This window comes from Meleagris gallopavo, chromosome 3 (genome assembly GCF_905368555.1).
Source record: "Meleagris gallopavo chromosome 3, MGAL_WU_HG_1.1, whole genome shotgun sequence".
Lineage (NCBI taxonomy): Eukaryota > Metazoa > Chordata > Aves > Galliformes > Phasianidae > Meleagris > Meleagris gallopavo.
The window spans coordinates 67,809,885-67,836,102 of NC_139406.1; the positions used below are offsets into that span (position 1 = coordinate 67,809,885).

General features: G+C 36.2%; 1 protein-coding gene across 6 annotated transcripts in view; it reads left to right on the plus strand.

Annotated features, from left to right (window-relative positions):
* RALYL (RALY RNA binding protein like) overlaps positions 1-26,218 on the plus strand; it is a 375,450-nt gene that overhangs the window by 276,407 nt on the left and 72,825 nt on the right. For all 6 annotated transcript variants that reach the window (XM_085221356.1, XM_085221357.1, XM_085221352.1 and 3 more), the window contains one exon: positions 24,071-24,146. In XM_085221356.1, coding sequence (XP_085077482.1) covers positions 24,071-24,146 — 76 coding nt within the window. The remainder of the gene's footprint in view (positions 1-24,070; positions 24,147-26,218) is intronic.

Sequence of the window (26,218 nt, forward strand, 5' to 3'; positions counted from 1 at the left end):
CCTGCCAGGAATTTATGAGCCAGGAACATGATGAACAAGTGCTGTATGTTGAGAATTAAAATTAAAGGAAAGTGGTTGATATAAATAATTTCCTCTTATAATTTACTTCTGACTTGTGTAATGCAGTTTAAAGTCAAAGATATTCTGTGCTCAGTTAGGTTACTTGTAAGTAATATAAACTGCTTGTGGCATCAGCAGAATTCACAACATGTATCAGAGAGTAGAAGGGAAAAATGTTGAGTGACAATTTGCCACCTAATGTCTGATGAAAGTCAGTTCTAGCCAGCAGGCTTTTAACAGCAGTTTGTGCCTTTGAACATCTTCTCCAGATATTTTGTTCTGCTTTATTGATTACTTTTATATGAACCTAGGTTTTTGGTCACACAATACTAAAATCAATGGCAAAATTCACATTGACTGAAATAGTAGTAGTACTAGAAATCAAGACTTTATTGCTAAGGAAAAAGTGACAATTAGGTTGTCGTACACGTTCTGTTGACAGAAAGCAGCCATAACATGTCCTAGGAGCCCTTCCTTCTGGATTTAACTTACACCTGAAGGGAATGTCGTGCGAGTCAATGCCCATTTATTCTCTTTCTTCAGCTACTTATTTGGGATCTGTGTTGTAAATGTACAGTTTATCACCATGGCTGTAGTGGTTTGCTGAGATGTAATGTAAGCTGCTACCATTGTTACACACAAGCATTAATGTTTTGGAATTATTACCAACTTAAATGTTGCAGCATCAAAATGTATTCTAGTCTCCAAAGCAGTCTGATTTTTCTACCTGTGACTCTGAAAACTCCAGGATCTACCTGCGTGCGAAGTCTTCACTTTATTACCATTCAAACATGTAGGTATGACTACACACTAAGAAAGCATTTAAATTGACTTCTAAAGTAATTTCTCCCCAGTACCTAAGTGAGCTGAGCCAACGATAGTCCCACCCAACCCCATTCTCCAGTTTTCCTCATTAGAGGGCAGTGCCTAAGGATGGGCAGCTTTCCTCAGCATTGAGCTGGGATATTGGCAGGAAGGCAGCAGGAGCCAAGCTAGGTCTAAACAGTTGGCAGGCAACTAGTTTCTTTGCAGGAAAAAAAAAAAAAAAAAAAAAAAAAACACACAGAAAAAAAAACCCAACAATTAGTTTTAGTGAAATAGTACTGTACTATTAAATGCAAGCTTTTAAGAGTCTTCCCTTTACTAACCAAAACCTGCGTACGCTTCAAGCAAATGCCAGCTAGGCAGCCAATTTAAAAACCATACCTATGAGATTTTTTAAGGAAACCTATAACTGAATACACTCATACTATTCACAGTTATGCTATACATTTTCTAAACAGAAATTATTCAGAAATATTAGGACATTAATGCATTTTAGTGTTTTGTGTGACAATACATGAATTTGGTGCTCTCTGCTTTAGAAAATATGAGTTTATGACAAGGTTTGAGTCTGTATTGGAGTTCAAAAGGTTTAATACCATCATATGAAGCTGAAGATTTTTTAAAAGGTTACTGACTAGTCTTTTTATAAAGATGCTAGTCATATGATAGATTCTATTTGATGTTGTCATGGCAGAGTTACTGTGAAATATAGAAAGATTTGTCCAATGAGTTCTTGATACTAAGAAAAACCTTGTTTTGTCCTTCCTAACTTGTTTAAAGTAACACAAGTAAGAATATTAAAACTTACTAAAATGTTCTGTAGAAAATCTCACAGTTATATGCTGTATAAACAGAATATTGTCCTGGGCTGTGATCTCTGGTCTTCAATCTGAGCCCTTAATTCTCAAAAGTAGTGACAAAACAAGCAGTTTGAAAATCAAGCTCAGAGAGAGAAAGCCAGATTCCTCCCACTGAATTGCACTACTCACAACTTTTCCGAACCTCCTTTCATCTGTAGGACACATATCTCCAGGGCGTTTTATTTTACTTTCTTAGTAACATTTTCTTTCTATTTATACTGCTTTAACAGAGCAACTGTTTTATTCAAAAATATTCTGTTTTACTAAATGCTGCTTGATCATTTATGCATTACTTTGCATTTCCTGTTATATATCTTAAAATAAGTCAAGTGTAGAGAAGAGGAGAGAATGGTGAAGAAGAGAGGAATAGGAGCTCAGGTCTTTCCATTCTGCACTGGTAATTATGTTCTTGTGGCCAGTAACTTACATTTGGACAAGGGTCTTTTCCTCTCTTTACTTTGGGGAAGTAAGGTTGAATCCAGTTTTGAAAAGAGGAAACAGCATCCCAAGTTTTGCCTTGGAAGGAGATCATATGCTTGCAGACATATGAACATCCTCACAGAGAGCATTTGGGATTAATTCTTCATCTGTCGTTTAAAATCTGTACATTTTGTTCTCTTTGTGAAGAAAAAAAAGTTCACAGAGTTTGCAGCAGCATAACTAAGTTAATGAAAGATTATAAACCTACGTTACTTCTGCTGTGTTCCACTTCAGCTGATAGCTTTACCTGCAAGGACCAGGGATTCTTTGTCTGAAATATGGCTCAAGCAGCTGGAAACTCAGCAGGTAGCAGTGAACTCAGGAATAATAAAGATGGCTATAGCTTCTATATGTCTTTCATCGATTTTAATTAATTTCCCCAGTGGAACGATTTCACAGCTCTTCTAGTAATTCAGGTGATATTTATAAGGCCTAAGAAAGTTGTATTCTGAAGAGATTCATTAATTATGGAGCATAACTTCATCCCTTTTTTTTCCTGATGTGTAATCAACCTGCTATTTATAATGTCCTCAATTTTATGGCGTGTTAGGCTGATATATAGTCTTAAATAGCGTGTGTCTAATTAATGTTCTCTGATTTCATCAACACACATGAGCTATTCCTTCTGGCACCTTTCTTTCGTTATCTGCATACCCATATTGTTCAGATGTGGTACATAACAGGCGTTATTTTATCCCTGACACACAAATCCTAACCTTATCTTGTGATGTATAACTACTGGCAAGGTCCTAAAATAAAAAATGAGACTGCAGTCCCATGATAAAAGACCAGCCAAGAATATGTGCAGGTCACACCTGTTCCATTTCCACAGCTGTATAAATTTGATTTGCCACAAAGCTGCTTAATTATTTTGATCATTGAATCAGTCTAGTCAGGAAAGGAGAGAATATTAACAAGGGCACTGATATGCTCGAGATGTGCCTGTGTGAGAGTAACTAGCTTGGCACATGTTTTAATCAAAACTGAATGCATGTGGCCTTTGCTAGATGTTACTTCAGCTCACACACAGAAGAAATATGTTTCTTCAACGATTTTAATTTTAAACTCCTTTAAGAAATGTAATGTTGGTGCTTACCATGATCCTGGTCAGTGTGGCCATTAAGTTTCTCATTGAAATAAAACCGTGAGTTCCTTGGATTTAGGATCTGTGACAGATCTTAAAGCTGCCGGGCATAAGGAGCCAGTTCATAAGGAGCATTACTGAAACTCAGGTGCTAAATCCATCAGCATCAGCCAAAAAAGGGAGAAGCTAAGCTGGCTGATAAACAACCCACATAAACACCATTTAATCTTTCTCTGCTTGTAGAAATGGTTATAGGTAGTATTTTTAATCTTTGAAAATTGCTAAATATGTAATCACTGCAGCTTACTGGGGGAGTACTCTGATGTCTGTATGCAGTGCTTAGTGCTCGACTGGTTAGCACCAAAATAGATTGTTCATCAAACAGATGTCTCAGAGGCAAATTAAGTTGGAGTATACTGTAGATCACTAAAAAAAAGTTACCATATTTCAAAAAGTGTGCATGGGTTTTGAGAAATGAAATCTTTTTAAAGCAAGGGGTAAATTCAGGTTAATTCAAAATGAGATCACAAATGTTCTTTTTGTGATATGCATCCTAAAATGAATAAAGCTACATAAAAATATATATATACATGCTTGGTAGCTGATTTGTTCTCCAGCTTCTGCAATTTCTAGTTATATTGTCTCATACAAAATCCTGTGAGTATATTAATCCCTCTGTATCAGAACTAAGCTGTTGCCAGCTGGGGTTTAAGAAGATATCCCTTTTGTAGCAGATATGTGCTGACAGTATTTATCATTGGAATCCTCATACAAGGTGTTTATCATGGGCTATGTGCTTCCAGGCTAATGCAATTTTTCTCATTTGAACATAGCCACCTATCACAAATGTACCCTATAGAGGGGATATAATCATCTGTCAAATCTTGAATTGGAAATGCTCAGGTGCTTTTTCTGAACCAGCATCCAGTGAAGCCTTGAGGAGGAAAGTTCTGCTGGGCAAGATGTCAGTTTTCATGGGGAATTCATTTTGGTTAAGGAAGTCTTTGTTTTGGGAGTGAATTGTATCGTCTATGTCAAATGGTGTGTGTTCTGGATTAATTATGAATCTAATGGGAAATTGTGTACTTCAGTAGAGGCAAAGAATTTGCTATGCCTATATATCCTTGTGTTTGGAAAACCATTCACTCTTTATTCCAAAAATCTCATTGCACCACTGGATGAGTAGTAGAGATGTGGAGGAGGAAGGAGGATGAGAAAGACCTATGTATCACTATATGTATCATTTCACAACTCGAGTGGGAGAGGGAGGAAGGGCTCTTTCCAGGTGAGATGCAACTGTGGCCCCCTGGTATCTGACAGATTACAGCTCTGATTTTCTCCTTGTCTCTGCACTTTGGCAGTGATGTGCTTATGGTCTCAGTAGCTCCTTCTGACTTCCTTAATCCTACCAGCAGAGATCCAAATTGTTCAGAAATGACACAGTCATCACATTAGTCATACAGTCTGACACCAGCATGGAAGTCAAACTTCTCATAAGATTTTTCCTGGCTGTAATACACGATTATTATTTCTGTGATAAAAAAGCATACATCTCTTTCAGTACAGCCATTTATGTTGAGAGATAAAAGTACAATATTTTTAATTAACTATCATATCAGAAATTTGAAATTAGAGAGAACAGTTTTGACTGAGAAATCAGCTATGACATGTCTTTCTTCAGGCTATTTGCATTAGAAGAATATATTGCTGGTATAAAGCAAATTGCTTGCCATCCTCTGCAGTTACAGTGAATTTACAAAACCGAGTTTCCCTGAGGGCAGAATCTATCAATAGCATGTTTTCACATGGCTTCAAGTTTCTACTCGCCAGCAGTTCTGCTTGGTTGTGGCTTTTCCTCTGGATCATGACCTTAAGATTAGGATGAATTCTTACTACCTCTTCATTTTCATTTTTCTCATTTTAAAATTGTACTAGGACAAACTAAAGAGAAAAATTACAGATATTTGCTTTTATGATGCTTTCTGCAAACACCAGCACTGAAGAAACCTACTGGAGTGGTAATACTCTTAAGTGAGGCTTATGCAGCTTTTAAAAACGTTGTATATTTTTAATAGGCAAGCATAACTGAACCTTATATTATTTATACCGAATTTATTTAAATATTTGTCTTTTATAAACTGAAACAACTCATTCAGTGTTAGCAACAGCAAGGACTTTGTATGGTACAATGTCTAAAAGGCTGAGTTCTGCCTACGTCACAAATTCTACATCACTACAGTGAATTATGGAGTAACCTGAGTAGAAAACCATTTTGTGTTTTAAAGGGATAGCAATAAATGTCGTTTGGATCCTTTGACTTGAGTATGCAAGCGATAAATATTTTAAAAGAGAATTCTTTAGTCAACACCTTTATGTGGAGAATCTTGAGTTCAAGTCTGTTAGCTCCTTCCTTCCTGAGGGATAAGCAATAGGCACACAATTTCCTAATTCCACAGCTATGGGCAGGAATTCAAGGTTGCAAAAATAAATTTAAAAAGATAATAATGAATAATAAAAACACTTGTGTTTTATTATTAAAGAATTATGATTTATTACATTTTATAATAAAACACCTTTTTAAATTATTACCATTAATATCAGTTGATCTTATCTGCATTTATCTGGAAAAAAATAAACAATCCCTTTACAAATAGAATCATATCCTCTGTGCCTTTTTGAGATCCCAGATTTCAAGATTTTCAAGATTTTCCAGGCCCCCACTCATGAATCTGTATGTGTTATGTGTCATGCTGCTTTCTTTCTTGTTTCATTTTCCTCCTTCAGATTTCCTTCTCACTAAGCATCACTGTGTATAGTAAACAGACTAAAGAATTGTAATCCTTTCAGTCAAGATCACATTAGATTTACCATGTTACAGCTGGTCCACAGTACCTCAATTGTATTTGGGTATTACCCACCCTCTCTTTAAGGTCAGTTGTTCTCTCATTAAATACGCACATGAAGACTGATTCTTCAGACCTTTCTTTGTGTCCCTTGCTTAAAACTTCTTATTTTACTTTCTGTGATCTTACTTATATCTTAAATCACAAATGATCACTACCCGCAAAAACAGTCAGACCACTTATTTATTCCGAATTTTACTATTTTGCTGGTGGTTTTATCAGTGATAGATAGCTGAATATGAGTCACCTCAATTGACCAGTTTTTAGAGAGATGACAGATATGATTTTCCTATATCATCTTAACTTTTTCTTTATATTGAATATGAATCAGTGGTGGATATAAATCCGCTGTCTTCTTATTTAGGGAAATATGTGCAAAGGCAGGTACTAAATGTGAAAAAAATAATTAACACATAAATATTATTCAAGCCAAACTGAGGAAAATAAGTTGGTATAAACCATATATAGATAACAATTCATGTCTGCAAGTCTTAAATGTTACAGTTATTGGATGTATTTATGCAGCTATGTTGAAATATAAGTACCTTCAGCAATAACATTTGAGATTATAGTAAATAATTATTCATTGACTCTCAGAAGATTGCAAGGCAATGTATTAATCTGTGACATTTCTCTTAGGAGACTGTAAGTCATGATCGTTTTGTGCATGACTGTGGCTTTATCTTACAGGCTACTAAAAGGAGATCAGCCAGTAAATGTGCTAAGTCATAGCACAAGGAGCATCCATGCAGTCAGGAGGAACAAGCTCAGAGCTCAGCCCGAGCATGATACAAGTGGGACTGACAGGGCTGGCTGCAGTGTTGGAGTGTGAAAAGGCAGCATTTAGAAAAAAAGTTGACACCAGCCAAGTAAATCATATCTCTAAGCTCACAAAGCTTAGAGCTGCAAAGTCCACTTTTTAACGCTTGCTGAAATTGCTGTATATTTTGAACATCCATGTTTTTAAGGTCTTCTTTGCAGTGGATGAGCAGGAAATACCAGTTTATCGTATCAGGAGATTGCACTGACTTTATACTACCTATGTTTGGGTAACTCCTGGACTATTCAGACGTCCTTCATTGATATACCAATGTGAGGTGAGCTTGTTCAATCTGGAGAAGACAAGGCTCTGAGGTGAATTCATTGCAGCCTTCCAGTAATTGAGGGGAGCTTATAAACAGGGAAGAGACAACTTTATACATCGTTTGATGTAGATAGGACAATGGGGAATGATTTTAAGCTGAAAGAGGGGAAATTTAGATTAAACGTGGGTGAAAACTCTTTACAAAGACAGTGGTGAGACACTGGCACTGGCCAGAGAAGCTGTGGATGCTTCCTGGAGGAATTCAAGGCCAGGTTGGATAGGGCCCTGGACAGCCTGATGGCAACTTTACCCATGGCAGTGGGGTTGGAAGTAGATGACTTTTAAGATCATTCGAACCTAAGCCATTCTATGATTCTGTGATTCTTCAGACTCAATTTGCAATTGTGTCATATAGAGGCTTTCTGCAAATGGAATAGGATCACTGTATCCTTAACAATTAAAGGCCTTTGCTGGAAAATACAGAAGAAATGCATAGGTTAGAAGAAGCTTTTTGAAGATCCTGAATGATTTATTGAAAAATACAGTTCAGAGATTATAACTTAGCCAGATCCAGTGATATTGTTCAACTTAAAAAAGATGCAAAATCTGATTCTTCTTTATGAAGAGGAGAGAAGCAGAAGCAAAATACAAGCTGTTGTTGGAGTAGATTCATAGAGCAGCTAATGGTAATGACTGAAAAGCTTCATGAATGGTATGACTGGTCCTGAAAGAAAATTCATATTTCAAGGTCCTAGTAGGGGCTACATGTCTTGAGAGGCAGTCAAGATAGCAGCTTCTGAGGATGGACTGCTCACCAAGTACTTTATAGTAGCAATCCACTGGCATCGTGTTGTAAAACTGCAGTATGAGCAGCATATAAGATAAAAAATCATATAATGATAATGATAATACAAATTTAGAAAGCAATAAGAACTTACTGGGTGCTCCAAATAGGTTGCATTTCTAAACCTACATCACTCTTAACAGTTTTGATCCATGATGTGGTTACCGTAAAGTAACATCAAGACCGATCTTTGTGTCATTGAGACTCAAGGAAGAGTACATTCTTGTGGATGTGTGTGCATACCAACCAGAAATCCGAAGAAAGTTTCTATCAGTGAATCTCTGAGGCACATTTTTGGGAAATACTGTTGTTCTCTCTTTAGACAAATAGCCATACTTCAAGGGAGAGTACCCAAATATCAAGAATGGATTCTTAATACCTGTGGGATAGGCATCTGCCAGTCATTTATAAGAAAAATGGCTGTGTATATTTGCTTCTTGTATTAATTGCCATTATTTAAAGGTATAGAGGTTTCCTTTCAGACAGTGGGAGCAGCTCCACTGACATCCTTATCACTCGCAATGTGAAATGGAAGTTAGATTAAGACAACTGGCCTCCAGATGCCCATTGCAACACCTCTTGCTTTTGGCTTTGTGATGTAACATGTTTGGACCACTCAGCTCCCACCTGACATCACGGGCTAATTGCAGATGCACCACAGGGACAAAGGCCACCGTGAATTTTTCACAAACCTACTCTGACCTATCATATAGTATGTGCTATCATATAGTAATGTGCATGTTTACCAGTTTCATCTGTAACATCCGAATTTTTGCCAATAACCTTACCAATTCCAAAAGGAATGCACAAAGAGATGAGGGTAGAATGGAAAGGTGTTTAATTTATTTTTAAATGATCAGTTTTTAATGGCTTCACAATTTGCCTTTGGAGAGTAATTAATCTGGAGATAAATGTAAATTAAATGACAGGTTTTCAGTTTGCTCAGTGGATGAAGCCACTGGGGACAGTAGAAACTTTGACACTGCCAAAATTATTTTACAGATTAACTGTAGAGAGAGATAACTGCTGTTATTATAGTTTACAAGAGTTTACCATTTCATATATTGGTTTTGGTTGTAACTCAGATATGGTCATTTCACTAAAAGGAAGCTGTTGCTGACAATCTATGAGAAAAATACTGATGTTATTAATGAACCATATCATGCAGTTACAAATTCAGTACTTCAGTTAACACTGGAGAAACTTGTATGAAATATTCCTGGTTGTGTGGACACATCACACCTCCTTAGTGTGTAGTCTCCTGCTGTGACATGACATGGCACAGCTGGATACAGTGTGTGAGCCCAGAGGTCCCTGTCGCTTGAGTGCCTGCATGCCAAAATGGATGCAGAGTATGAAAGATGGAGATCCGTTCCTACTGAACTGGCACTATTTGTTTCCATGTCTCTCAATAAATATGAAAACTCATGGCCCAGTACAACCTAGCTTATGACTGCCGTAGATACTGCTGCTGATAGGGACACCAGTCAACTGTGTTCAGTCCTCATGATGTGGATTGCCTGTAAGAAAGCTTAGCTGTTCTGTAGCTTGTTAAGATAAAAGTCCAAGTTCTCAGAAGTGATCACCAAACAGAACGTCCTGTTGTTGGACTGGAAAGAATGAAGTGTGCTGACTTTCGCAAATGTGTGGGGGAGAAAAAAATAGGAGAAAGAGCTGCATTTTAAAAGTAAATAAAAGTTGAGCTCTTCACAAAATACAGCTGGTTCTGAATTTTGCTGTTTTGTCCATTGTTCTGTTGCTTTTGTTGTGGTTGTTGTTTTGTTGTTTGATTGCTTTTTAACACAGGCACATAAATTGATAACCAAGTTAATGACTAAAAGACTTCTTTCCAAAATGAAGTATTTTGGCTGTGTTATCCCCTGTTTGGGGGGGGGGGGGTTATGTCTTCCTTTTTGCCAGTTCTACAAAAGTGCAGACCTTCAGACACATGCCTCCCTTCACACTACAGGGAATTAACACCGCAAGTGTTTTGTACAGTTTCTGCTGCTGGATAAAATGGAAGTTATGGACATAATTTTTTAGCTAAGTAAATATAAACATACCTCACAAAAAGTGGAATATAATAGTATTACTTTTTTTATTTGTATACTTGCATTCATCTAAACTTGAAAAATTGGTGTATTTTCTGGGATTCATTTTTTATTGATTTTTTTGGTAGCTTTCCTTTTATTGTTGCATGCCAGTAAGTGAACTATAGAACTGACTATATGAACAAAACACCTGTGATTCACATCTGTTCTGGTATCATCCCACATCAAAATAGATGTTCGTGTTTAACTGTTAGTACAACTAGTGAAAGAAAAGACTATTGAAACTCCTATTAATATTCTGCATAAATGGCAATCTGTGGAATAAATATATATATGCTAAATATATATATATTTATTCAAAATATTACTATTTTAAATATGTTCATATGTTAAGTATTAAATATCTATTTAAACTAAAAATTTAGGGTGATTATTTGTTGCTTTATAAGGTTTATGCAAATTAGGATTTTTTTTCATGCTAATAAATAAGAACTAATATTAGCAAATTAGAATGATTTGTAAACAAATGTTACAGAAATATTCCTGTCGTATGGGATTTGTGTTATTTTTTATGTTGTTTGTGTTTTCTCCTAATTTAAAAATCATAAAATAAGATTTGAATTCAGCAATAGATGTGATAAAAACACTTCCTCAATTAGAAAAACTTGGAACCTGGCAATCTGTCTATGGGGGATGTTTTTCATATGGAAATTGTCTAACAGTTTGTTCTTTTGATAACACATGAAAAATGCATCTGGGTATTTGCAGATCCAAGATTATCTGCATGCTCCATAGAGCTTCAGCATACTGCAGTACGAAAACTAAGACCTCAGTTCTTTCCTTAAAATCTGGGCAGCTCTCTGTGCTGCACTGCTGTAGTATGCTCCCACATATGCCAGAACATTTCTTACAGGCAACCCACGAGCTGAGCTACCTGTGAAGCAGTCAGAGGTACAGAGATGGGAGAAGCAAAGCAGGACATATTCATCTTATGAACATTAGGAGATCGGAGTAGAATATTTGTATTCTCAATGGGCCAATCTCGTTTCAAGTGGCCTCCCATTCCCTGTATCCTACACTCTGGGCTGCGTTCCTCCTCTTTGTATTGGTGACAGTACTAATCTCTACTTTTTGGCTGGTGTCTTAGAAGAAAAAATGCTCTGAGCACCATTCATCACAACCATCCTCAGCAACATGTATCACCAGTGATAGCCTATCCTGAATAACCTGTTGAATCCAAAATTGAGTCACCGTTATTTGCAAGTGAATTTTGTTCTCCCTTGGATATCTTTCTTCATACTCAGCTGTATTTCCCACCTTCTCAAAACTGCAACGCACATCAAAGAAATAAAGCACACAAATTTTAATTTAGAGATCACAGACAGACACTAATTATTCTACATGGTAAGTTGTCAGCATGTTTACTTTGCACATTTTGTAGAGAGGGATTTATATTCTTTAAATATTTGAGCAGGTCCTGAGCAGCTGCGATCTCCTGAGTGCATGTGGTTTGAGTGCAGTTTTCATTTGGAAGCATCAAGTATTAACCTAATTTTTGAATGTAAGGAAAACTAAGATGCAACACTTTGGGTTACTTGCTGCAAAGAAAAAAAAATGCAAATAGCTAGAGGTGCCTATGTTTCCAGACAAACATAAATGAATAACTGCACTGAAGGAAAACATGAATCCACTCCAAATAGCAATGTATCTCTCCCGCATCAGAACTTGGGAATATCTTGAAGTGAGCATTGGTTTTCTGGTGAGTAATTGATGCTTGATCATGGCAGGCATCCACTTCTTTGAGATGAAGTTGAGAAAGCATTTCCATGTTCTGGTTCATGACTTTCTATTAATCTCAATCTTCTGAACACTTTAAAGTGGGAAACAAAAGCACCTGGAGATCAGTACTAAAATAAAGAAAACTGTGTGCACACAGAAAGGGTTAATTACCACGATTGATCCTGCAGCCATTATGGTGATTCAGTATCCTAGTGAATGACAGAAAATGAAGAAATGAACACATTTACTAAACTTGTTGTTTCAAAAGGTTGTTTTCATTTATTTGTGGTCTCTCTATAAAAAGAAAATAGGATAGGGTTGAGGGGCAGCTGCTGGTAAGAAAGTAACAAGGTCCTGTCTACCAAATACCCACAAGAAAGTACAGATTAAGCAATGCCATGCACTCAAGTACACAGCCATTCTGAGTATAACATTTTTTTCCTTAAATTCATCTGCAACCATCACACAACCATTTAGAATTTCCTATTATTACTTCTGGAACCCGTTCGTTGCAGGCAGTGACATTCTGAGTCCCTGGGAGGCTTTGTTGTTGGGTACACTTTTCCCCCAAATAAGGCAGCTCAAGATGACAATGATCATGTGAATGAGCAAAAGTAAAAGGCCACAGTGTTCTTCTTTCTTATGAGAGTTTACTAGGTTCCATCTCAGTAAGTTTTATATATATATATATATTTCTTTTGTTATTATGCAATATATGGTTGAACAGTAAAGAGTACCAACACTGGCAACAAATTTAACAAATCAGATCTTACCGCAGACTTAACAGAAAGCTTACATTAACACAGAGAGCTTTAAAAACTCTCAAAAAATTGTCTGCTTTTTTACATGAGCACTGCTTTTCCGTTGTGGACTAATTCCTTAAAAAATAAGTGCAACTATTTTCAAATACAGAATTATAAATACTAAGGGTGATAAATAGCAATAATTATTATGGGAAAGGACTGTGATGCTGATATGACAATGGAGTACAGGTATGCTCAGTCTATTGGGCCAGGCATGCTTTAGGCTATTGGGCCAGTGCATATCAGGACAGCATAAATACCCTCAAGGTTTAGTTGTTAAATGTCTAGCTACACTTCCAAGTGAAAAATATATCATGATGCTAACAGAGGTGTCTGATAAGTAGCTGAATATTAGGAAGTAAAGAATTATTAGGAGACAGTGTGATGAAGTAATGTTGTGTTGAGTTGCATTCATTTTTATTCAGAGAGATCATTTGGCACAGTGTTTTTCTCTGTATATTTTGTTCGTTGCAATGAAAGGTTTATGAAAGACTTTAACTGAATGAAAATAATGACGGTAAGGCTTTAAAAAGTCTGCCCGCATCTTTTCTTGTATTTTCTTCCTCATTTCAAATGACAAGCTTGAGATTAGTGGTTTATGCAGTGTGTCCAGAAGATTAATGTTTCTAGGTGAGCTTAGAGAGCTGTTTCATTTGATCAGCCACTGGAATTTCTCATTGCACTGGTAAAAAAAAGGAAAACAACAACAACAACAACAAAATCAGCTCTAAAAGCTGCAGGTGCTGGCACTTTAGATAGCTCTACACCAGCAGCCTTTCCTTAACAGTGACAACAGATAACAATTTCAGCTATGACAGTGCTGAGAACAAAAAATGTTTTGTTTGCTGTATTAAAGCAATTGACCTCAGCGTCCACATTAACAGTAATAATTTAACTCCAAGTTCAGGAATTCAATATTCCTCAGTGTTCCCTTGCAACCTTTTATTTCCAGAAACTATGTAATAAAGATGAATTGTAGAACTTAAGAAAAAAATTTGAGGTTGAAAATGCATGCTTATACTGTGATTGTGTTCATATGCAAGCATACATGTGTAAGTATATGAGGGCAAAGGTAAATACAGCAACACTGATGATTAGAGGACTGGAGCACCTCCCCTATGAAGACAGGCTGAGGAAGATGGGCTTGTTATTCTGGAAAAAGAAGGCTGAGGGGTGACCTCATTGCAGCCTTTCAGTACCTAAAGGGAGCCTATAAACAGGAGGGGAGTCAACTCTTTGAAAGAGTAGATAACAGCAGGACAAGGGGAAATGGTTTTAAGTTGAAGGAGGGAAGATTTAGGTTGGATGTCAGGGGGAAGTTCTTTACAGAGAGAGTGGTGAGGTGCTGGCACAGGCTGCCCAGAGAGGTTGTGGATGCCCCGTCCCTGGAGGTGTTCAAGTCCAGATTGGATGGGGCCCTGAGCAGCCTGGTCTAGTATTAAATGGGGAGGTTGGTGGCCCTGCCTGTGGCAGGGGGGTTGGAGATTCATGATCCTTGAGGTCCCTTCCAACCCGGGCCATTCTGTGTAATTCTGTGTGAACATTAGATAGAGTTTAGAAACTTGGATGAAAATTTTAATCTTGAGGAATCTGTTTGAATTTCATGCTCATGCTCCAAAAGAAAAAGTCTGGCTTCCAACAGGAACTTGTACAAGTAAGGATTATGACCTCCTAAGCCCCCACAACCTTCAAGACAGAGAATGTAAGATAATGTTTATTGTCTTGTCTAGCTCTATATGTTTCTTACAGCAAACTAAGTAGAAATTAATTTCCAAAACTTTTTTTTTACAAACATTCGTGCTTTGTGTATATATGTGATTAGCTCAAATAACATGTTCTGAGGAAACAAATTGGAAATCTCTTTGGCTCAAAACTTTTTGGTGAAAGAAAGTGAGTCAGATTGGAGGAGTTCTTGGTTCCTGCATTCTCTGAGCCAAAATTACTTAATTTTTTTTTGTGGGTAATAGAGACCTATCACTTGTATGGCAAAGCCAGAGAAGACAGAAGATGTTGCTGGGAAGCACAGAAGAATGTAGATCGATTTACTGTTAGAGTAAAGACTAAACAATAAACTGTTGGTGAATGGCCAATTTGAAATTGTATTTTTGACTTTTACATTTATAAAATTAAACAGAGTAATTTCCTCTACGTTCTTATTTTTGTATTACTTTTGGTGTTCAGATTGAATTTAATGTTTCAAAATACTTTGTTTTCTAAAATTATTTTTAGAAATCTATTGCAATGCTTCGTGTTAGTGATTCAAAATATATGCACATCAAGATCACTAATAGTATGAAGTACACTTATACCCCTTGCAAGAGAATTTCTGAAGGATCATTTGAAGTGCATTTGCATGCAAGACCAAACATAAATTTACAGTAGCAGACAGCAACAGTCCAAAAAATTGAAGTGAGAATGATGATGATATATGTTTCTAGAAAATATTTTTGACAAGACCTCTGAGATGTTAGCTGTGATAATGGTTAAAGAAAATAGTAATTGAAAAAGGAGCTGAGGGAATGAAAGAAGGGGGGATTATAAAGCTGACTTCTTACTGAGAAACACATTTTCTGTTAAAAAAAAAAAAAACAACTAAAACTCAAAACACTAATATTACATTATATTAAAAATAATGGAGTGATGGGGCATTTATGTGATTAGCAAGGTGACTCATGGCATTACTGATTTCCAGTTCTACTTAACAAAAAACAATAGGAGGAAAGATAAAACATGATTTAGGATTTAAGCTAATCCTAAACTATGTAGCATTTTAGGAGGAGAATCATGCTGGAGTAAGAGAATGGAGGGAAAATAATATTGTATCTAACTAGTTTGAGGTTCTCATGTCTCCTTGCAAAGCATCCAGGACTGCTGGAGGCAGAAAACTGGAATATATGAACCATCATTTTCTCTATTCCTATCAACTTTTTTTATATTTTGTTTGCAGAAATGCCTAAGTAAGCTGAATGAAAAGACATTGTATATCGTTTATTTTTAAGCTTGCCAGTATTTCCAATTATTGTATGTCCTGCTTTCTCAGTAAGCTTCAATGCAATTGCAGTTTTATTGTTAGTATAAATTGGATCCTCTGTGAAAATGCATGCATTGGCAATGAAAGAGTTACTAATGTCTATAATCTGAGTATTGCTTATACAAAAATATATTAGATTTGGAATATTGTTTGTAAATTACCTTCACAATAACATTTCCTCCCATGTGCCAAATTTCAGTGGATTTATCTCTGCTTTTGCTGTCATTTTATCCAACCCTGAGCCATTAATAAAAATGTTACAATTTAGAATATTCTAAATACAGTCACAGGACATTTTCCTTTGTAGCACAGCTATATTATTTTGCAATAGTAATACAGTGATATTGGTAGAGGAAAACAAATTTTTATAGTTATTATGTGAAAACCGATAATTCTGTGGCTGTCCATCAAATGTTTACAACAGTTTTGTTAGAAGACACACACACACACACACACACACACACACACACAAAGACAAAAATCTGGTAGAACTCTAACATGTGATAGTTAGAACAAAAATTTCCCTAACATTGGCACAGGAAAATTACTGTATCTCAGGGGAAATGCTTGAAGGCTTGTAGTATGTGTATTTGAAGCTTGAAAAGAACCTCTTCTATAGATTCCCTAACCTAGATAAACCTGGAACATGAAGATCATAAGCAGAAAGAGGGAATGTATAAAAGAGAATTGACCTGCCGAAAGCAGTTCTGCATCCTCACAACCTTATTTCTTTATTTGGTTGCGGCAAGGGATTTGTCCAAACAAAGGAGGACCAAGGTAAAAGCTGAGTTCACCATAAAGAGAACAGTGGTGTATAGAGGGAAGATTCCAGGATGAAGCATGTGGAGAATACCCTCAAGGTCTGAGCTGCCTTTGAATGTTTTGACAACAATGTATGAATAATGTATTGATCCTTCAGAGAGAGCTGTTATGCCAACCAAGCCCAAGGGTGGAGGCAGGTACAGCAGCCAACTCTTCAGAGGGGCAGCTTCATCTTCACACCCCTTACCTCCTTGAAAATGCCCATGGTATGCAGAATGACTTGTGCTTTGGAAAGCACTGCCCAAGAAGCAATACCGCTTGTCCCACCCAGAAACACTTTGGAAAGCTCATTGTTCAAAATTACAAAGAAATATACTTCTAGTATATGCAAATTTTGTTTCAATGTCTGAGAAATAAAATGTTTGGGGTTTTTGTAAAATACTGCTATTGATATTTTGAGAATAGTTCTTGTTTGTGTTTCCATGAATAAAGTTGACAATCTGCAAGAAAAACAGTGAGAAAGACAAAGGAATTGGGGCAATGGGAACAGTGAACTCTTGTATTCTACAAATTTCAGTTGTCATGAAAAACCATTGCTTGGAGCATTAAGCTAAAATTAGTAAGAGAGTTAGATAAAAGCCTGTGGGGCAGGGAAAGTAGCTAACCTTAAAAAAAAAAAAAAAAGTATTTTGAGGAAGAATTTATTAAATTAAAAATTACTCGGGTTAAGGGCATGTTCCCTAGAAAGAAAATTATATTGAAGTATGAAAGAGTTAGATGAAAGACTGTCATACTCTTTCCTCTGACAATGTTTAATGTTGCTGCTTGAGGCTTCTTACACTGCTGAGAAACTCAGACATCTAGTCAACATTAAGCTTTGTCTGAGTCTCATGATAATGCCTATCTTCTTTTACCAGAGAAAAACAGCAGAGCCTGCTGGCTCCTGCCTTGCAATGACTGTGCTTGTTCTGAAAGAAGACAAGTGCTCTATTTTCTTTTTGGAAACAACATCTTTATTATGATCAAGAGAAGCCAAAGAGAGGATGATGTTCCTTACTCTGTAGCTCTGTAAGCTGTAACTCAAGGACCAGTTCTGTTTCCCATTAATGGCAACAAATGAGAAGCTACAGTGTGAACTAGCTAGTGTGAACTACAGGTGTTAGTGTCGCACAGAGTCCCTGCTTGAACTTTTATTTCTGAAGGTAGCAGACAGTTCCTGATGTACTTTTCCATCACTTTCCTACACCCTTATGGCAGCATTGATCTTCTGCATATGCAGAATTAGCCAGACCATGTGTTAAACAATCACATGGTAGGTAGAAATCTTGTTCTTTGGGTTTAATTTGTTTAATCAAAAGGGCCTTCCTACAGAAAGAAGACTAAGCTTTTAGATTTTGGCTTTGATTTTGGTTTGCATGTATGACTGCTAGCTTAATGGCACTGTGACACAAATCAAACTAGAGGTTTTCACATCTAACACCCCAAATCCTGCAGAACTTTGAGCTGGTCTGTAGGTAAGTGGCTATGGCAAGGTGGTTCCTTGCAGACAAATCTGAATCTCTTGCACCTGTAGAACAGCAGAATGGATCATCCTGTATGGGAGCCTGCCAACCCAGTGCTAAACGGAGAAAGAGTGGGCAGGATTTTCACCAACAGGGCTCATATTCCAAAGAAAGTGCTTCCTTCATAAGATGTGCACTTTTCTCATTGTGGCCCTTCCCCTGCAGCCCAGTGTTCCAGTGGGACTACCACCCCATGACAGGACTTGACTTGCAGGGATTTGAGCACTGGCAGAGAAGCAGTTTGGGAGGTCTCAGTCACAGTCTCTGCAAACCCAGCAAAGTCCATGGGGAATCTTCAAGAGGACTCAGAATTAATATTGTCCACTTCCCTGGGCATGCTGTAAGCCACTGCTGGTTGCACACTCAATTGGATCAGGAGCAGCTCAGTCCGGTGACTGAGCCATTACTTGGAGTGAGGGGACAGACATGGCAGCAGGCATACAAAAATCAAGAGGCCAGTGCTCTGCACCAGCTGTGAAACAGTTTGAACTCTGTCCTGCAGCTGTGGGAGAAATTGCCACCTTAAACCCTGAAGGAACTGTTTGTGATGGTAGATAGTTGGGACGGGATTTCCCTCTTAGCTGTCACCTGTCCTCACACCAACCTGGTTCTCCAAGAAACAGTGACTTTCCAGCAAGACAACTCCTGACACTTCTGTTACTGAATAGTGTTAAGAGTGATAGCTTTTATAACCCTATATCCTCATTTCATTCTAGCAGTGTTTAATGAAAGAAAAGATGGCTGAACAAAGCAATTTCATATACCATTCAACAAGCAGCTTTTTCTGTATGAAGCATTATCTTTGTACAAAAAAAAAGGTTCAAATTATTTCAGTGGTAAGAGAAAATCTAAATGCAGTTGAGGGTCTCACGAACAAATTATTTTTAATACTATTATGGAAAAGGGAAATGTGTGACCCAGACTTTCATTTAATATTTTATTAACCATGAAAGTTAATTTGAGTTTGTGTTCAATTTTCTGGGAAGTTGTATAATTTTGGAACAGGACTGAACTGTCTTTTCCTCTCTGCATTTTTCACATTTTAGTATTAGAGATGGGAAAAGGGAGGAGATAACACAACTAATGTAACACAGGAAAGAAAGTCTGTGGTGCAAAAAATGTCAGATAACTTCATTAAAATTCTTTTTATACGCAAGAGGAAGGATATATATAGTACTGGCAAAGGAAAGAATACAAAATAAAGACAAATTAGCGTTAATTTTGCTGATATTTACTTATAATCACATGACTAGGGGCTTCTCTAAATGTCATCTGCTTCTTAGTCTTTACTTCTGTCCTATATACTTCGGGCTATGTGAAAAAAAAAAAAAAAAAAAAAGGAGAAAAAATGCATTTTGTTCTTCCAACACTTGCATCTGGTTATAAATTTTACATTCACTGTATGAATTCTTTCTCTTTTCAGTTTTTCGTACAGCTGTGGCTTCTAGTACTTCAGTAAAAGGTTGCTCTGACACAGAGCTAGCTAGTCTGGAAGTACACAGTGACAGCTTTTTCCAACCAAAATTTTAAGCCAAGAAACTGGGAGTTTCCAAGGAACGTGTCTCCAACCATTCACAAGAATGTGTGGAAGAGCACCTAATGGAAATTAGTTGCTTGGCTACAAAGGTCTTTACAGTTTCCTTAGTTTTAGGTCTTGGTTCCCAGGCTTTCTGACTTTGAGCCCACATCAGGAGCTACACCTGCAATAACTGTAAATATCTGGGACTGTTCTCTTTCAATAGGTCTTATCTTGAAAAGTGGTCACAACTAAAAGCCAGTTAGGAACAATTCCTAGTTCATGTCAATTTTCTGCCTATGTCCAGAAATTGTACAGAAGAGTACTTGGCTGCCTGGGGCCAAAAGTCATACCACCAATCACTCTAATAGTTCAATACAATAGATAGTTGACTTCTAGTGCCTGGTAGTGGCACTATTTAATGTTATAGTAAACAAGTAGCCTGATAAATGGCCATTGGATTTACAGGAGAAACCCTGAAGTCCCAGTTTCATGTAATGAGCCTGTGCTTGCTGAATCTTCTAGTTTACAGCATTTGTTTTTGGAAAGAAAAGTGGTTGATTGGCTATTTTTTTCCAATCATACTTTTAAAATAATCTGAAGGACATTTATGCTTAGGAGTACTGAAATACTTCTAGTATGTGAATACAACACTTTTGGTATCATTGCTTACAATTAGTAACATTACTTATAAAATCTGTGTAAAGGCATCTGTACATTTGCCCTCAGGACTGAATTGCCAAATTGCTTAAGCTGCAGACCTATGCACAAAGCCTCAAGAATGGTTGATACAGACCCTCCAAAACTGGAGGGTTTACGCACCAGAGACTTCTTGGTCACCACTACATAGCCTGGAGGAGTTAGGCAGCCTACATTAGGAAAGGGTAATGGGAGAAAAGTAATCATGCTGTGCTGAGTTGCTCTAACAGACCAATTTATGTAGCCACTGAATACATTTACGTTCTTTCTAAATGGATTGCATATTATTATTATATTTTTAAGGTCTTTTTTTTTTTTTCATTCATTGCTAGGGACTTTCTGATATAATTAGAAACAAAAACACTATGTTTGAAATCAGATATATTGTGCTATCTGACACAAAATCTTGAATGAAATCTAGGTCTCACATCTTAACTATACTTTCCTGAACTACAGAACTGAAGATATATTCCTTTTAATACAGAAAGTAAACTTATTTGATTCTGAAATCACAGAAAGAGCAAACTACTGCATCACCATTGTTTGCAGTCACTTTCCTATTCATAATGATCCCCTATTATTTTGAATTTTAGCACTGATTTTATCTTATTCTGTAGCTGAACATTCATAGCATTTGATCAACAAATAATGTGAGTCCCTGGGCTATTCTACACATACAGAAGTATGAATTTCTGTGCTTTGTCAAGTTGTCTAGTTCAAATTCCTCTACAATTGTAGTAGCTAATTTTACAGCATAAGGAGTGATACCTGTCTGCATTCCGCAGGGTGGAATTATTAGTGCAGGTATATCTCTGTGCTGTAGATTTGTTTGACACATGGTTTATGACCTACTGGATGTAAATGTCTGCTGTGAAACTAATGATGGATGAAGCAAGAGAACAAGTTATCTCACAAGATTTCCAGTTGGGCTAGAAATAATCTGTCCTGTGAAATGTTGACAGGTTCACTTCTAATCTCAGTTAGAAAATTGAGGTTGGAGTAGATAGTGCTGAAAAATAATGGGGTGAAAATCGGTTCTAACTTTTCAGACCATTTCCTGCATACATTCTTAACTTGCTACAGAGTGCCTAGAGAGTTCCAGAGATATTCATTCAGTTTCATTTTAAGACAAAATCCCCATGTGTATGGCTTTACTACAAAATATTTCTTGTGTTAAAGAGAAATTCTGGCTATTACTGTTCATGTAACATAGTTCACTGTTTTCTGCTAATATCTTTAGAGGTTTACTTAAGAGCAAGGGAATCATAACTGATTCTCTGTTTTCTTAAAATATTACTTTTCGAACAGTAATTGATCAAAATAAATCAAACACGTAGCAAATAGCCCAAGGTCTTCCATACTACTTGTCTTTATTAAAAGTAGATGCCATAGACCTGCAAAGGTACGTCTACAAAAGTAATCATCAAAACAGGATTGATCTCTTTTGGAAGGGTGTGAACAAGTTTTGAAAGCTCTTTAATGTTCATGTACCTAAGACTAATGACCTGGCCTGTGGCTCTGAAAAAGAAGCAGATGATAGGCACAGGAGGTATGTGAAGATGAATCCTACAGCCTCGGGAATTTGCCAAGAATGGATTACAATTCTACCTTTTTATTTTCTCTCTAGAATCTGTCCTAGTTTTAGTAGTAGACGTTGATAGTCAATAAAGCCAATGACCTTAAAGCTGACATATTAAAATAGTGTGGAAAGGTTCTAATTATTGCAAAGGTCACAAGATTAAATTTTCATTCCAATTTTGTTATTTCCAGGAGCCAATGGAAATGTAGAACAGCTATCAAAATGTCCCTGTGACTTTCAATAAATGCTTGGTGTTTACTTTGTTGGGCCAACATTAGAATTTATATTTGTTTAAATATGGGAATCATACCTGAATTTTTAACAACAATGGAAAATGGAAGGTTTATATATGTTTAATAAAGCAATTGCTTAAAATTAATGGCAAGAAAGCATTTCAGAAAGCATGAAAACTGTCTCCAATATTCATCTTAATTGAGAGAGACAATTGAAATAAATGTAATGTTTTGTGGAAGAATATGATCTAAGATTAATACATTCTATAATATAGTAGAATCTAGTACTGTTAGATTAATTTCAAAATGTTTTTATGGAGAAGATTTTATCAAATATACATATGTTTTATAGGAAACTTTTCATTTCAGAACATATAATTTTAAATATGTGTTGATTTATCTCAAAATGCTGAATTTAAATGGAAAATGCATTTAAAATTATTTTAATGTTTGAAGCATAATACTTCCAATGGAAAAATCTCTGCTTTCAAAAAATCTGATGAACATTTTTCAGTGTTTCTGATTACTAGAAAATATCGGATGGATATTTTTTCCTACTTTGTGCAAACTAAAATTATCCAGTCCATCAGTCTCAGGCTTTTATTATAGATTTTGAGGTAGAGAATACCATAAATAAATAAGTTTGCTTTTTTAGTATCATTGCATTGTGTAGTGATGCTTTCTCATTCAACACCTCTGTTTTCTTCTTTACTTTTCCCTCTGCTACTTTCATGTTTGGATTAAGCACAAGCTTTACAAGAAAATGTGAGAACATTTCTCAAAAGTCTTTATTGCTACATGATTCCATGGTAAATGGAATATATTGTTCTGTCACAGCAATTTAACACTGAAATAACTCTTCTGATTTCCTGATTTTGTTGAATGTTACCCTTTCACATATCAGTGAAACCAAGCAGAGTAGTAGCTTTAACATCACTCAAATGGCATGAAATTTGTTTCATGATTAGAAATTTTATTTTTTCCGTGAAATTTGTTGTAAAGTTGACTGTACAACACCCGGGTGCTTTTTAATATAGATTTGTATTTATATTGACAGTTCAGGCAAAGCATTCTTCACTAAAGGGTCTGTCTGCATTTATTTCACAATAGGTAATTATTACTAGCATTCAAAATGATGAATGTATATTTCCTGGTGTGTTTCTGAATATGATTCAAAAGAAGGGAAGTATTTGAGATCCAGTGTGACTAATGTATTGCATCATCTATTTTTACATTTCAATGATAACTATACAGGCATAATATAAATGAATTCAATATATATATATGCGCAAGATTTCTGGTGTTGAGAATTATGAGTACTTACCTAAAGTAAGGTATGTGCAAGAACAGATACTCTTTTGGCCCTCTAAAATTTTAAAGACAGTATATTTTGATATTCAGAAGAACAGAAAATATATTTATTTGGGTTAGGAAATGCATGTTATTTTATTTAATTTTGAAAACTCTCTTTTAGAGTAGATAATGAAGTGCCAGTTAAAGATCAGTTTGCATTTTGCAAGACCTTAAAGAACAACTCCCTACAACCACTGCAGCCCTTCGCAACTGTATTTTCATTTAAGTTCATCATTTGTCTCTACATTTAAGTTACCATTCAAGTTTCTGTAATAGCTTCAGAAGTGCTCACCTTCATGAGTGGAAACTTATGTTTGTAAAAAATGTCATTTCTCTCTTACCAGTAAATGACATTTTTCCTAAAATCCTCAGGCATTATAATAAGAATATTTAGGAAAGCTTTATAGTATCAATTTAAAAGTGGTAAAAGCTAGATAGCTATTTTACATATGCTGTCCATTTTCAATGTCTCTTAATCATTTCCAGTGCCTTGAGGGTGCCTTTGCAAAGTGTTTCCACCTTCCAAACCTCTGGCTTATGGATTTCAAATGTTTGCTTTCAGATATCAACATGGCAGGAGAACCAAAACCATACAGACCAAAACCTGGCAACAAACGTCCACTTTCAGCACTTTACAGGTAAGTTAGATTTCACCCTTAGCATGATACAAATCAGATTCATTAGAAGAATTATGGTAAACTGAAATGTTTATTTTGTTTAATTTTTCCAAATGTATTCAGCCCATATAAAAGTTCAGCATTTAACAAAATTATTACGAAGTATACAATAAAATTATAAAACTGTCGTTTACAAAAACTGCTGACAGAAATACCAGTGGGGTGTTTTGTGAACTGTTTATTAAATTCCTGACTTCTGGAACTACAATCAATAATTTATTTGGCTCTGTTCTAAAAAATGAGTGCTATTTCAATTTTTAATCCTTATGCCTTATTGCCTGACTGTGGCTCAGTTCTTGTGTCTTTGTATTTGCCAGTGAAATAACTAATAATTTGACAGCAAAATTACTGATTTCTCATTGATATTTGTATCAAGGGTGAGAATCAGTGTCTATCAAGACTGGACTTCATCCTCATGTGGTCAGGAAGGCACTGATAGTGTCTTTTTCCTATTCTCAGATGATTTTTTTTTTTTCATACAGCTTGTACAAACATGAAGAAACCCTACCTTTATTAAAAAAATAATTTAAAAAATCAAACAATTAAACATTGTTAGTGAGATTGATAGACAGACATGCACAAGGCACTGATGCTCAATAAACCCCACTTCCCTTAGAAGTGGGAAAAACTTCAGATCCATGAAAGGAGTTAAGGCTAATTTCTTCCATGGCTGAAATGCAGATAGAGTGCTCTGAGAGTGACGTGTCAGTGGTGAAATGAGAGATACTCATATTGGACCTTTTAAAGCCTGGTTTGATTTGAAACTATCATATAGAAATTCAAGGGTGGGATAAGTTACCCTTAATTGAAGTGATAGGGAAATTACTTTTGGGGAAAATAAACTCTGTTTTATCATTACTCTCAATTGCAACCCATTAATTTCTGTAGGTGTTACTGGTAGTCATGTGTGATTATGCTACTGTGTCCCTCTGTATTTCAAAAGATATTTGAAGAAGTTATGTGGTTTCTGACATCTATATACAGTTCCACCTCCAAGCTTTTGAATGGCTTCTCATAAATGTTCTACAGACAAGACAGTAATAAGTCACTGTGAGAAGTTCTGAGGGATCTTTACAGAGAAAAAATGATATTTGGTTGTATCATCTCATGGATCTCTCACAGACTATTTTTCTAGTTTATTAGATTACATGAGGCTTTTTTTTTTTTTTTTTAATATAATTAGCAAAAGCCTTCACCTGAAGATAATGGAGAAGTTTTGTTATCCCACTATCTGTTAGCATATTAATATGGAAGAACATTAATGGCTTATAAAATTATTGGCAAAGTCGATATTTACTTACGTCTTCACTGTACTGGGGACAGCTGGGATGGAGTTAGCTTTCTTCTTAGGCCCCCGTATAGTGCTGCTTTGGATTTGTCACTAAAACACCTCATATTTTTGGCTATTTCTGCACAATAATTGACCAGCATCAAGGCTTTCACTTTTTCCCACTGTGCCTTTGCTGTGAGCAGGCTGAGGGTGGCAAGGTACTGGGAAGGAACACTGTGGGCTCAAACTGACCAAAGGGATATTCTATATCATATCAAGTAGTTTCCAGAAATAAAAAATGAGGCATTTTGTCTTCCAATATATTTATTACTTGGTTGATCAGCCAATCTGATGTTTAGGCATTGGTCTGCCTGTGGCGGGTGAAAGGTAATTTTTGCATCAATTGCTTTCATTCCCTTCCTTTCTTCTTTTATTAAACTACATTTATCAAAGTCCATGAGATTTCTTTGATTTTACTCTTCCTATTCTTTTCAGCATCTAAGGGAGACAATAGGGGGGTGGCGGGTCAGGTATTGACTGTATGGACATTAAGCTGACAGCCAGGGCCAACACACAGCAAACCTGGAGAAATTTAAGTGGAAAAATTGTTACCTTAGATTTTATTTGACAATGAACATTGGTTAAAAATTAACAAAATACCCACTCTGAAAAAGGAGAACTGTAAGAAGTACAAAAAGAACAATGGATTTCAGGAAGGACAGACTTCAATGAGCTCAAGATATGATAAGTGGGATATCTTGGA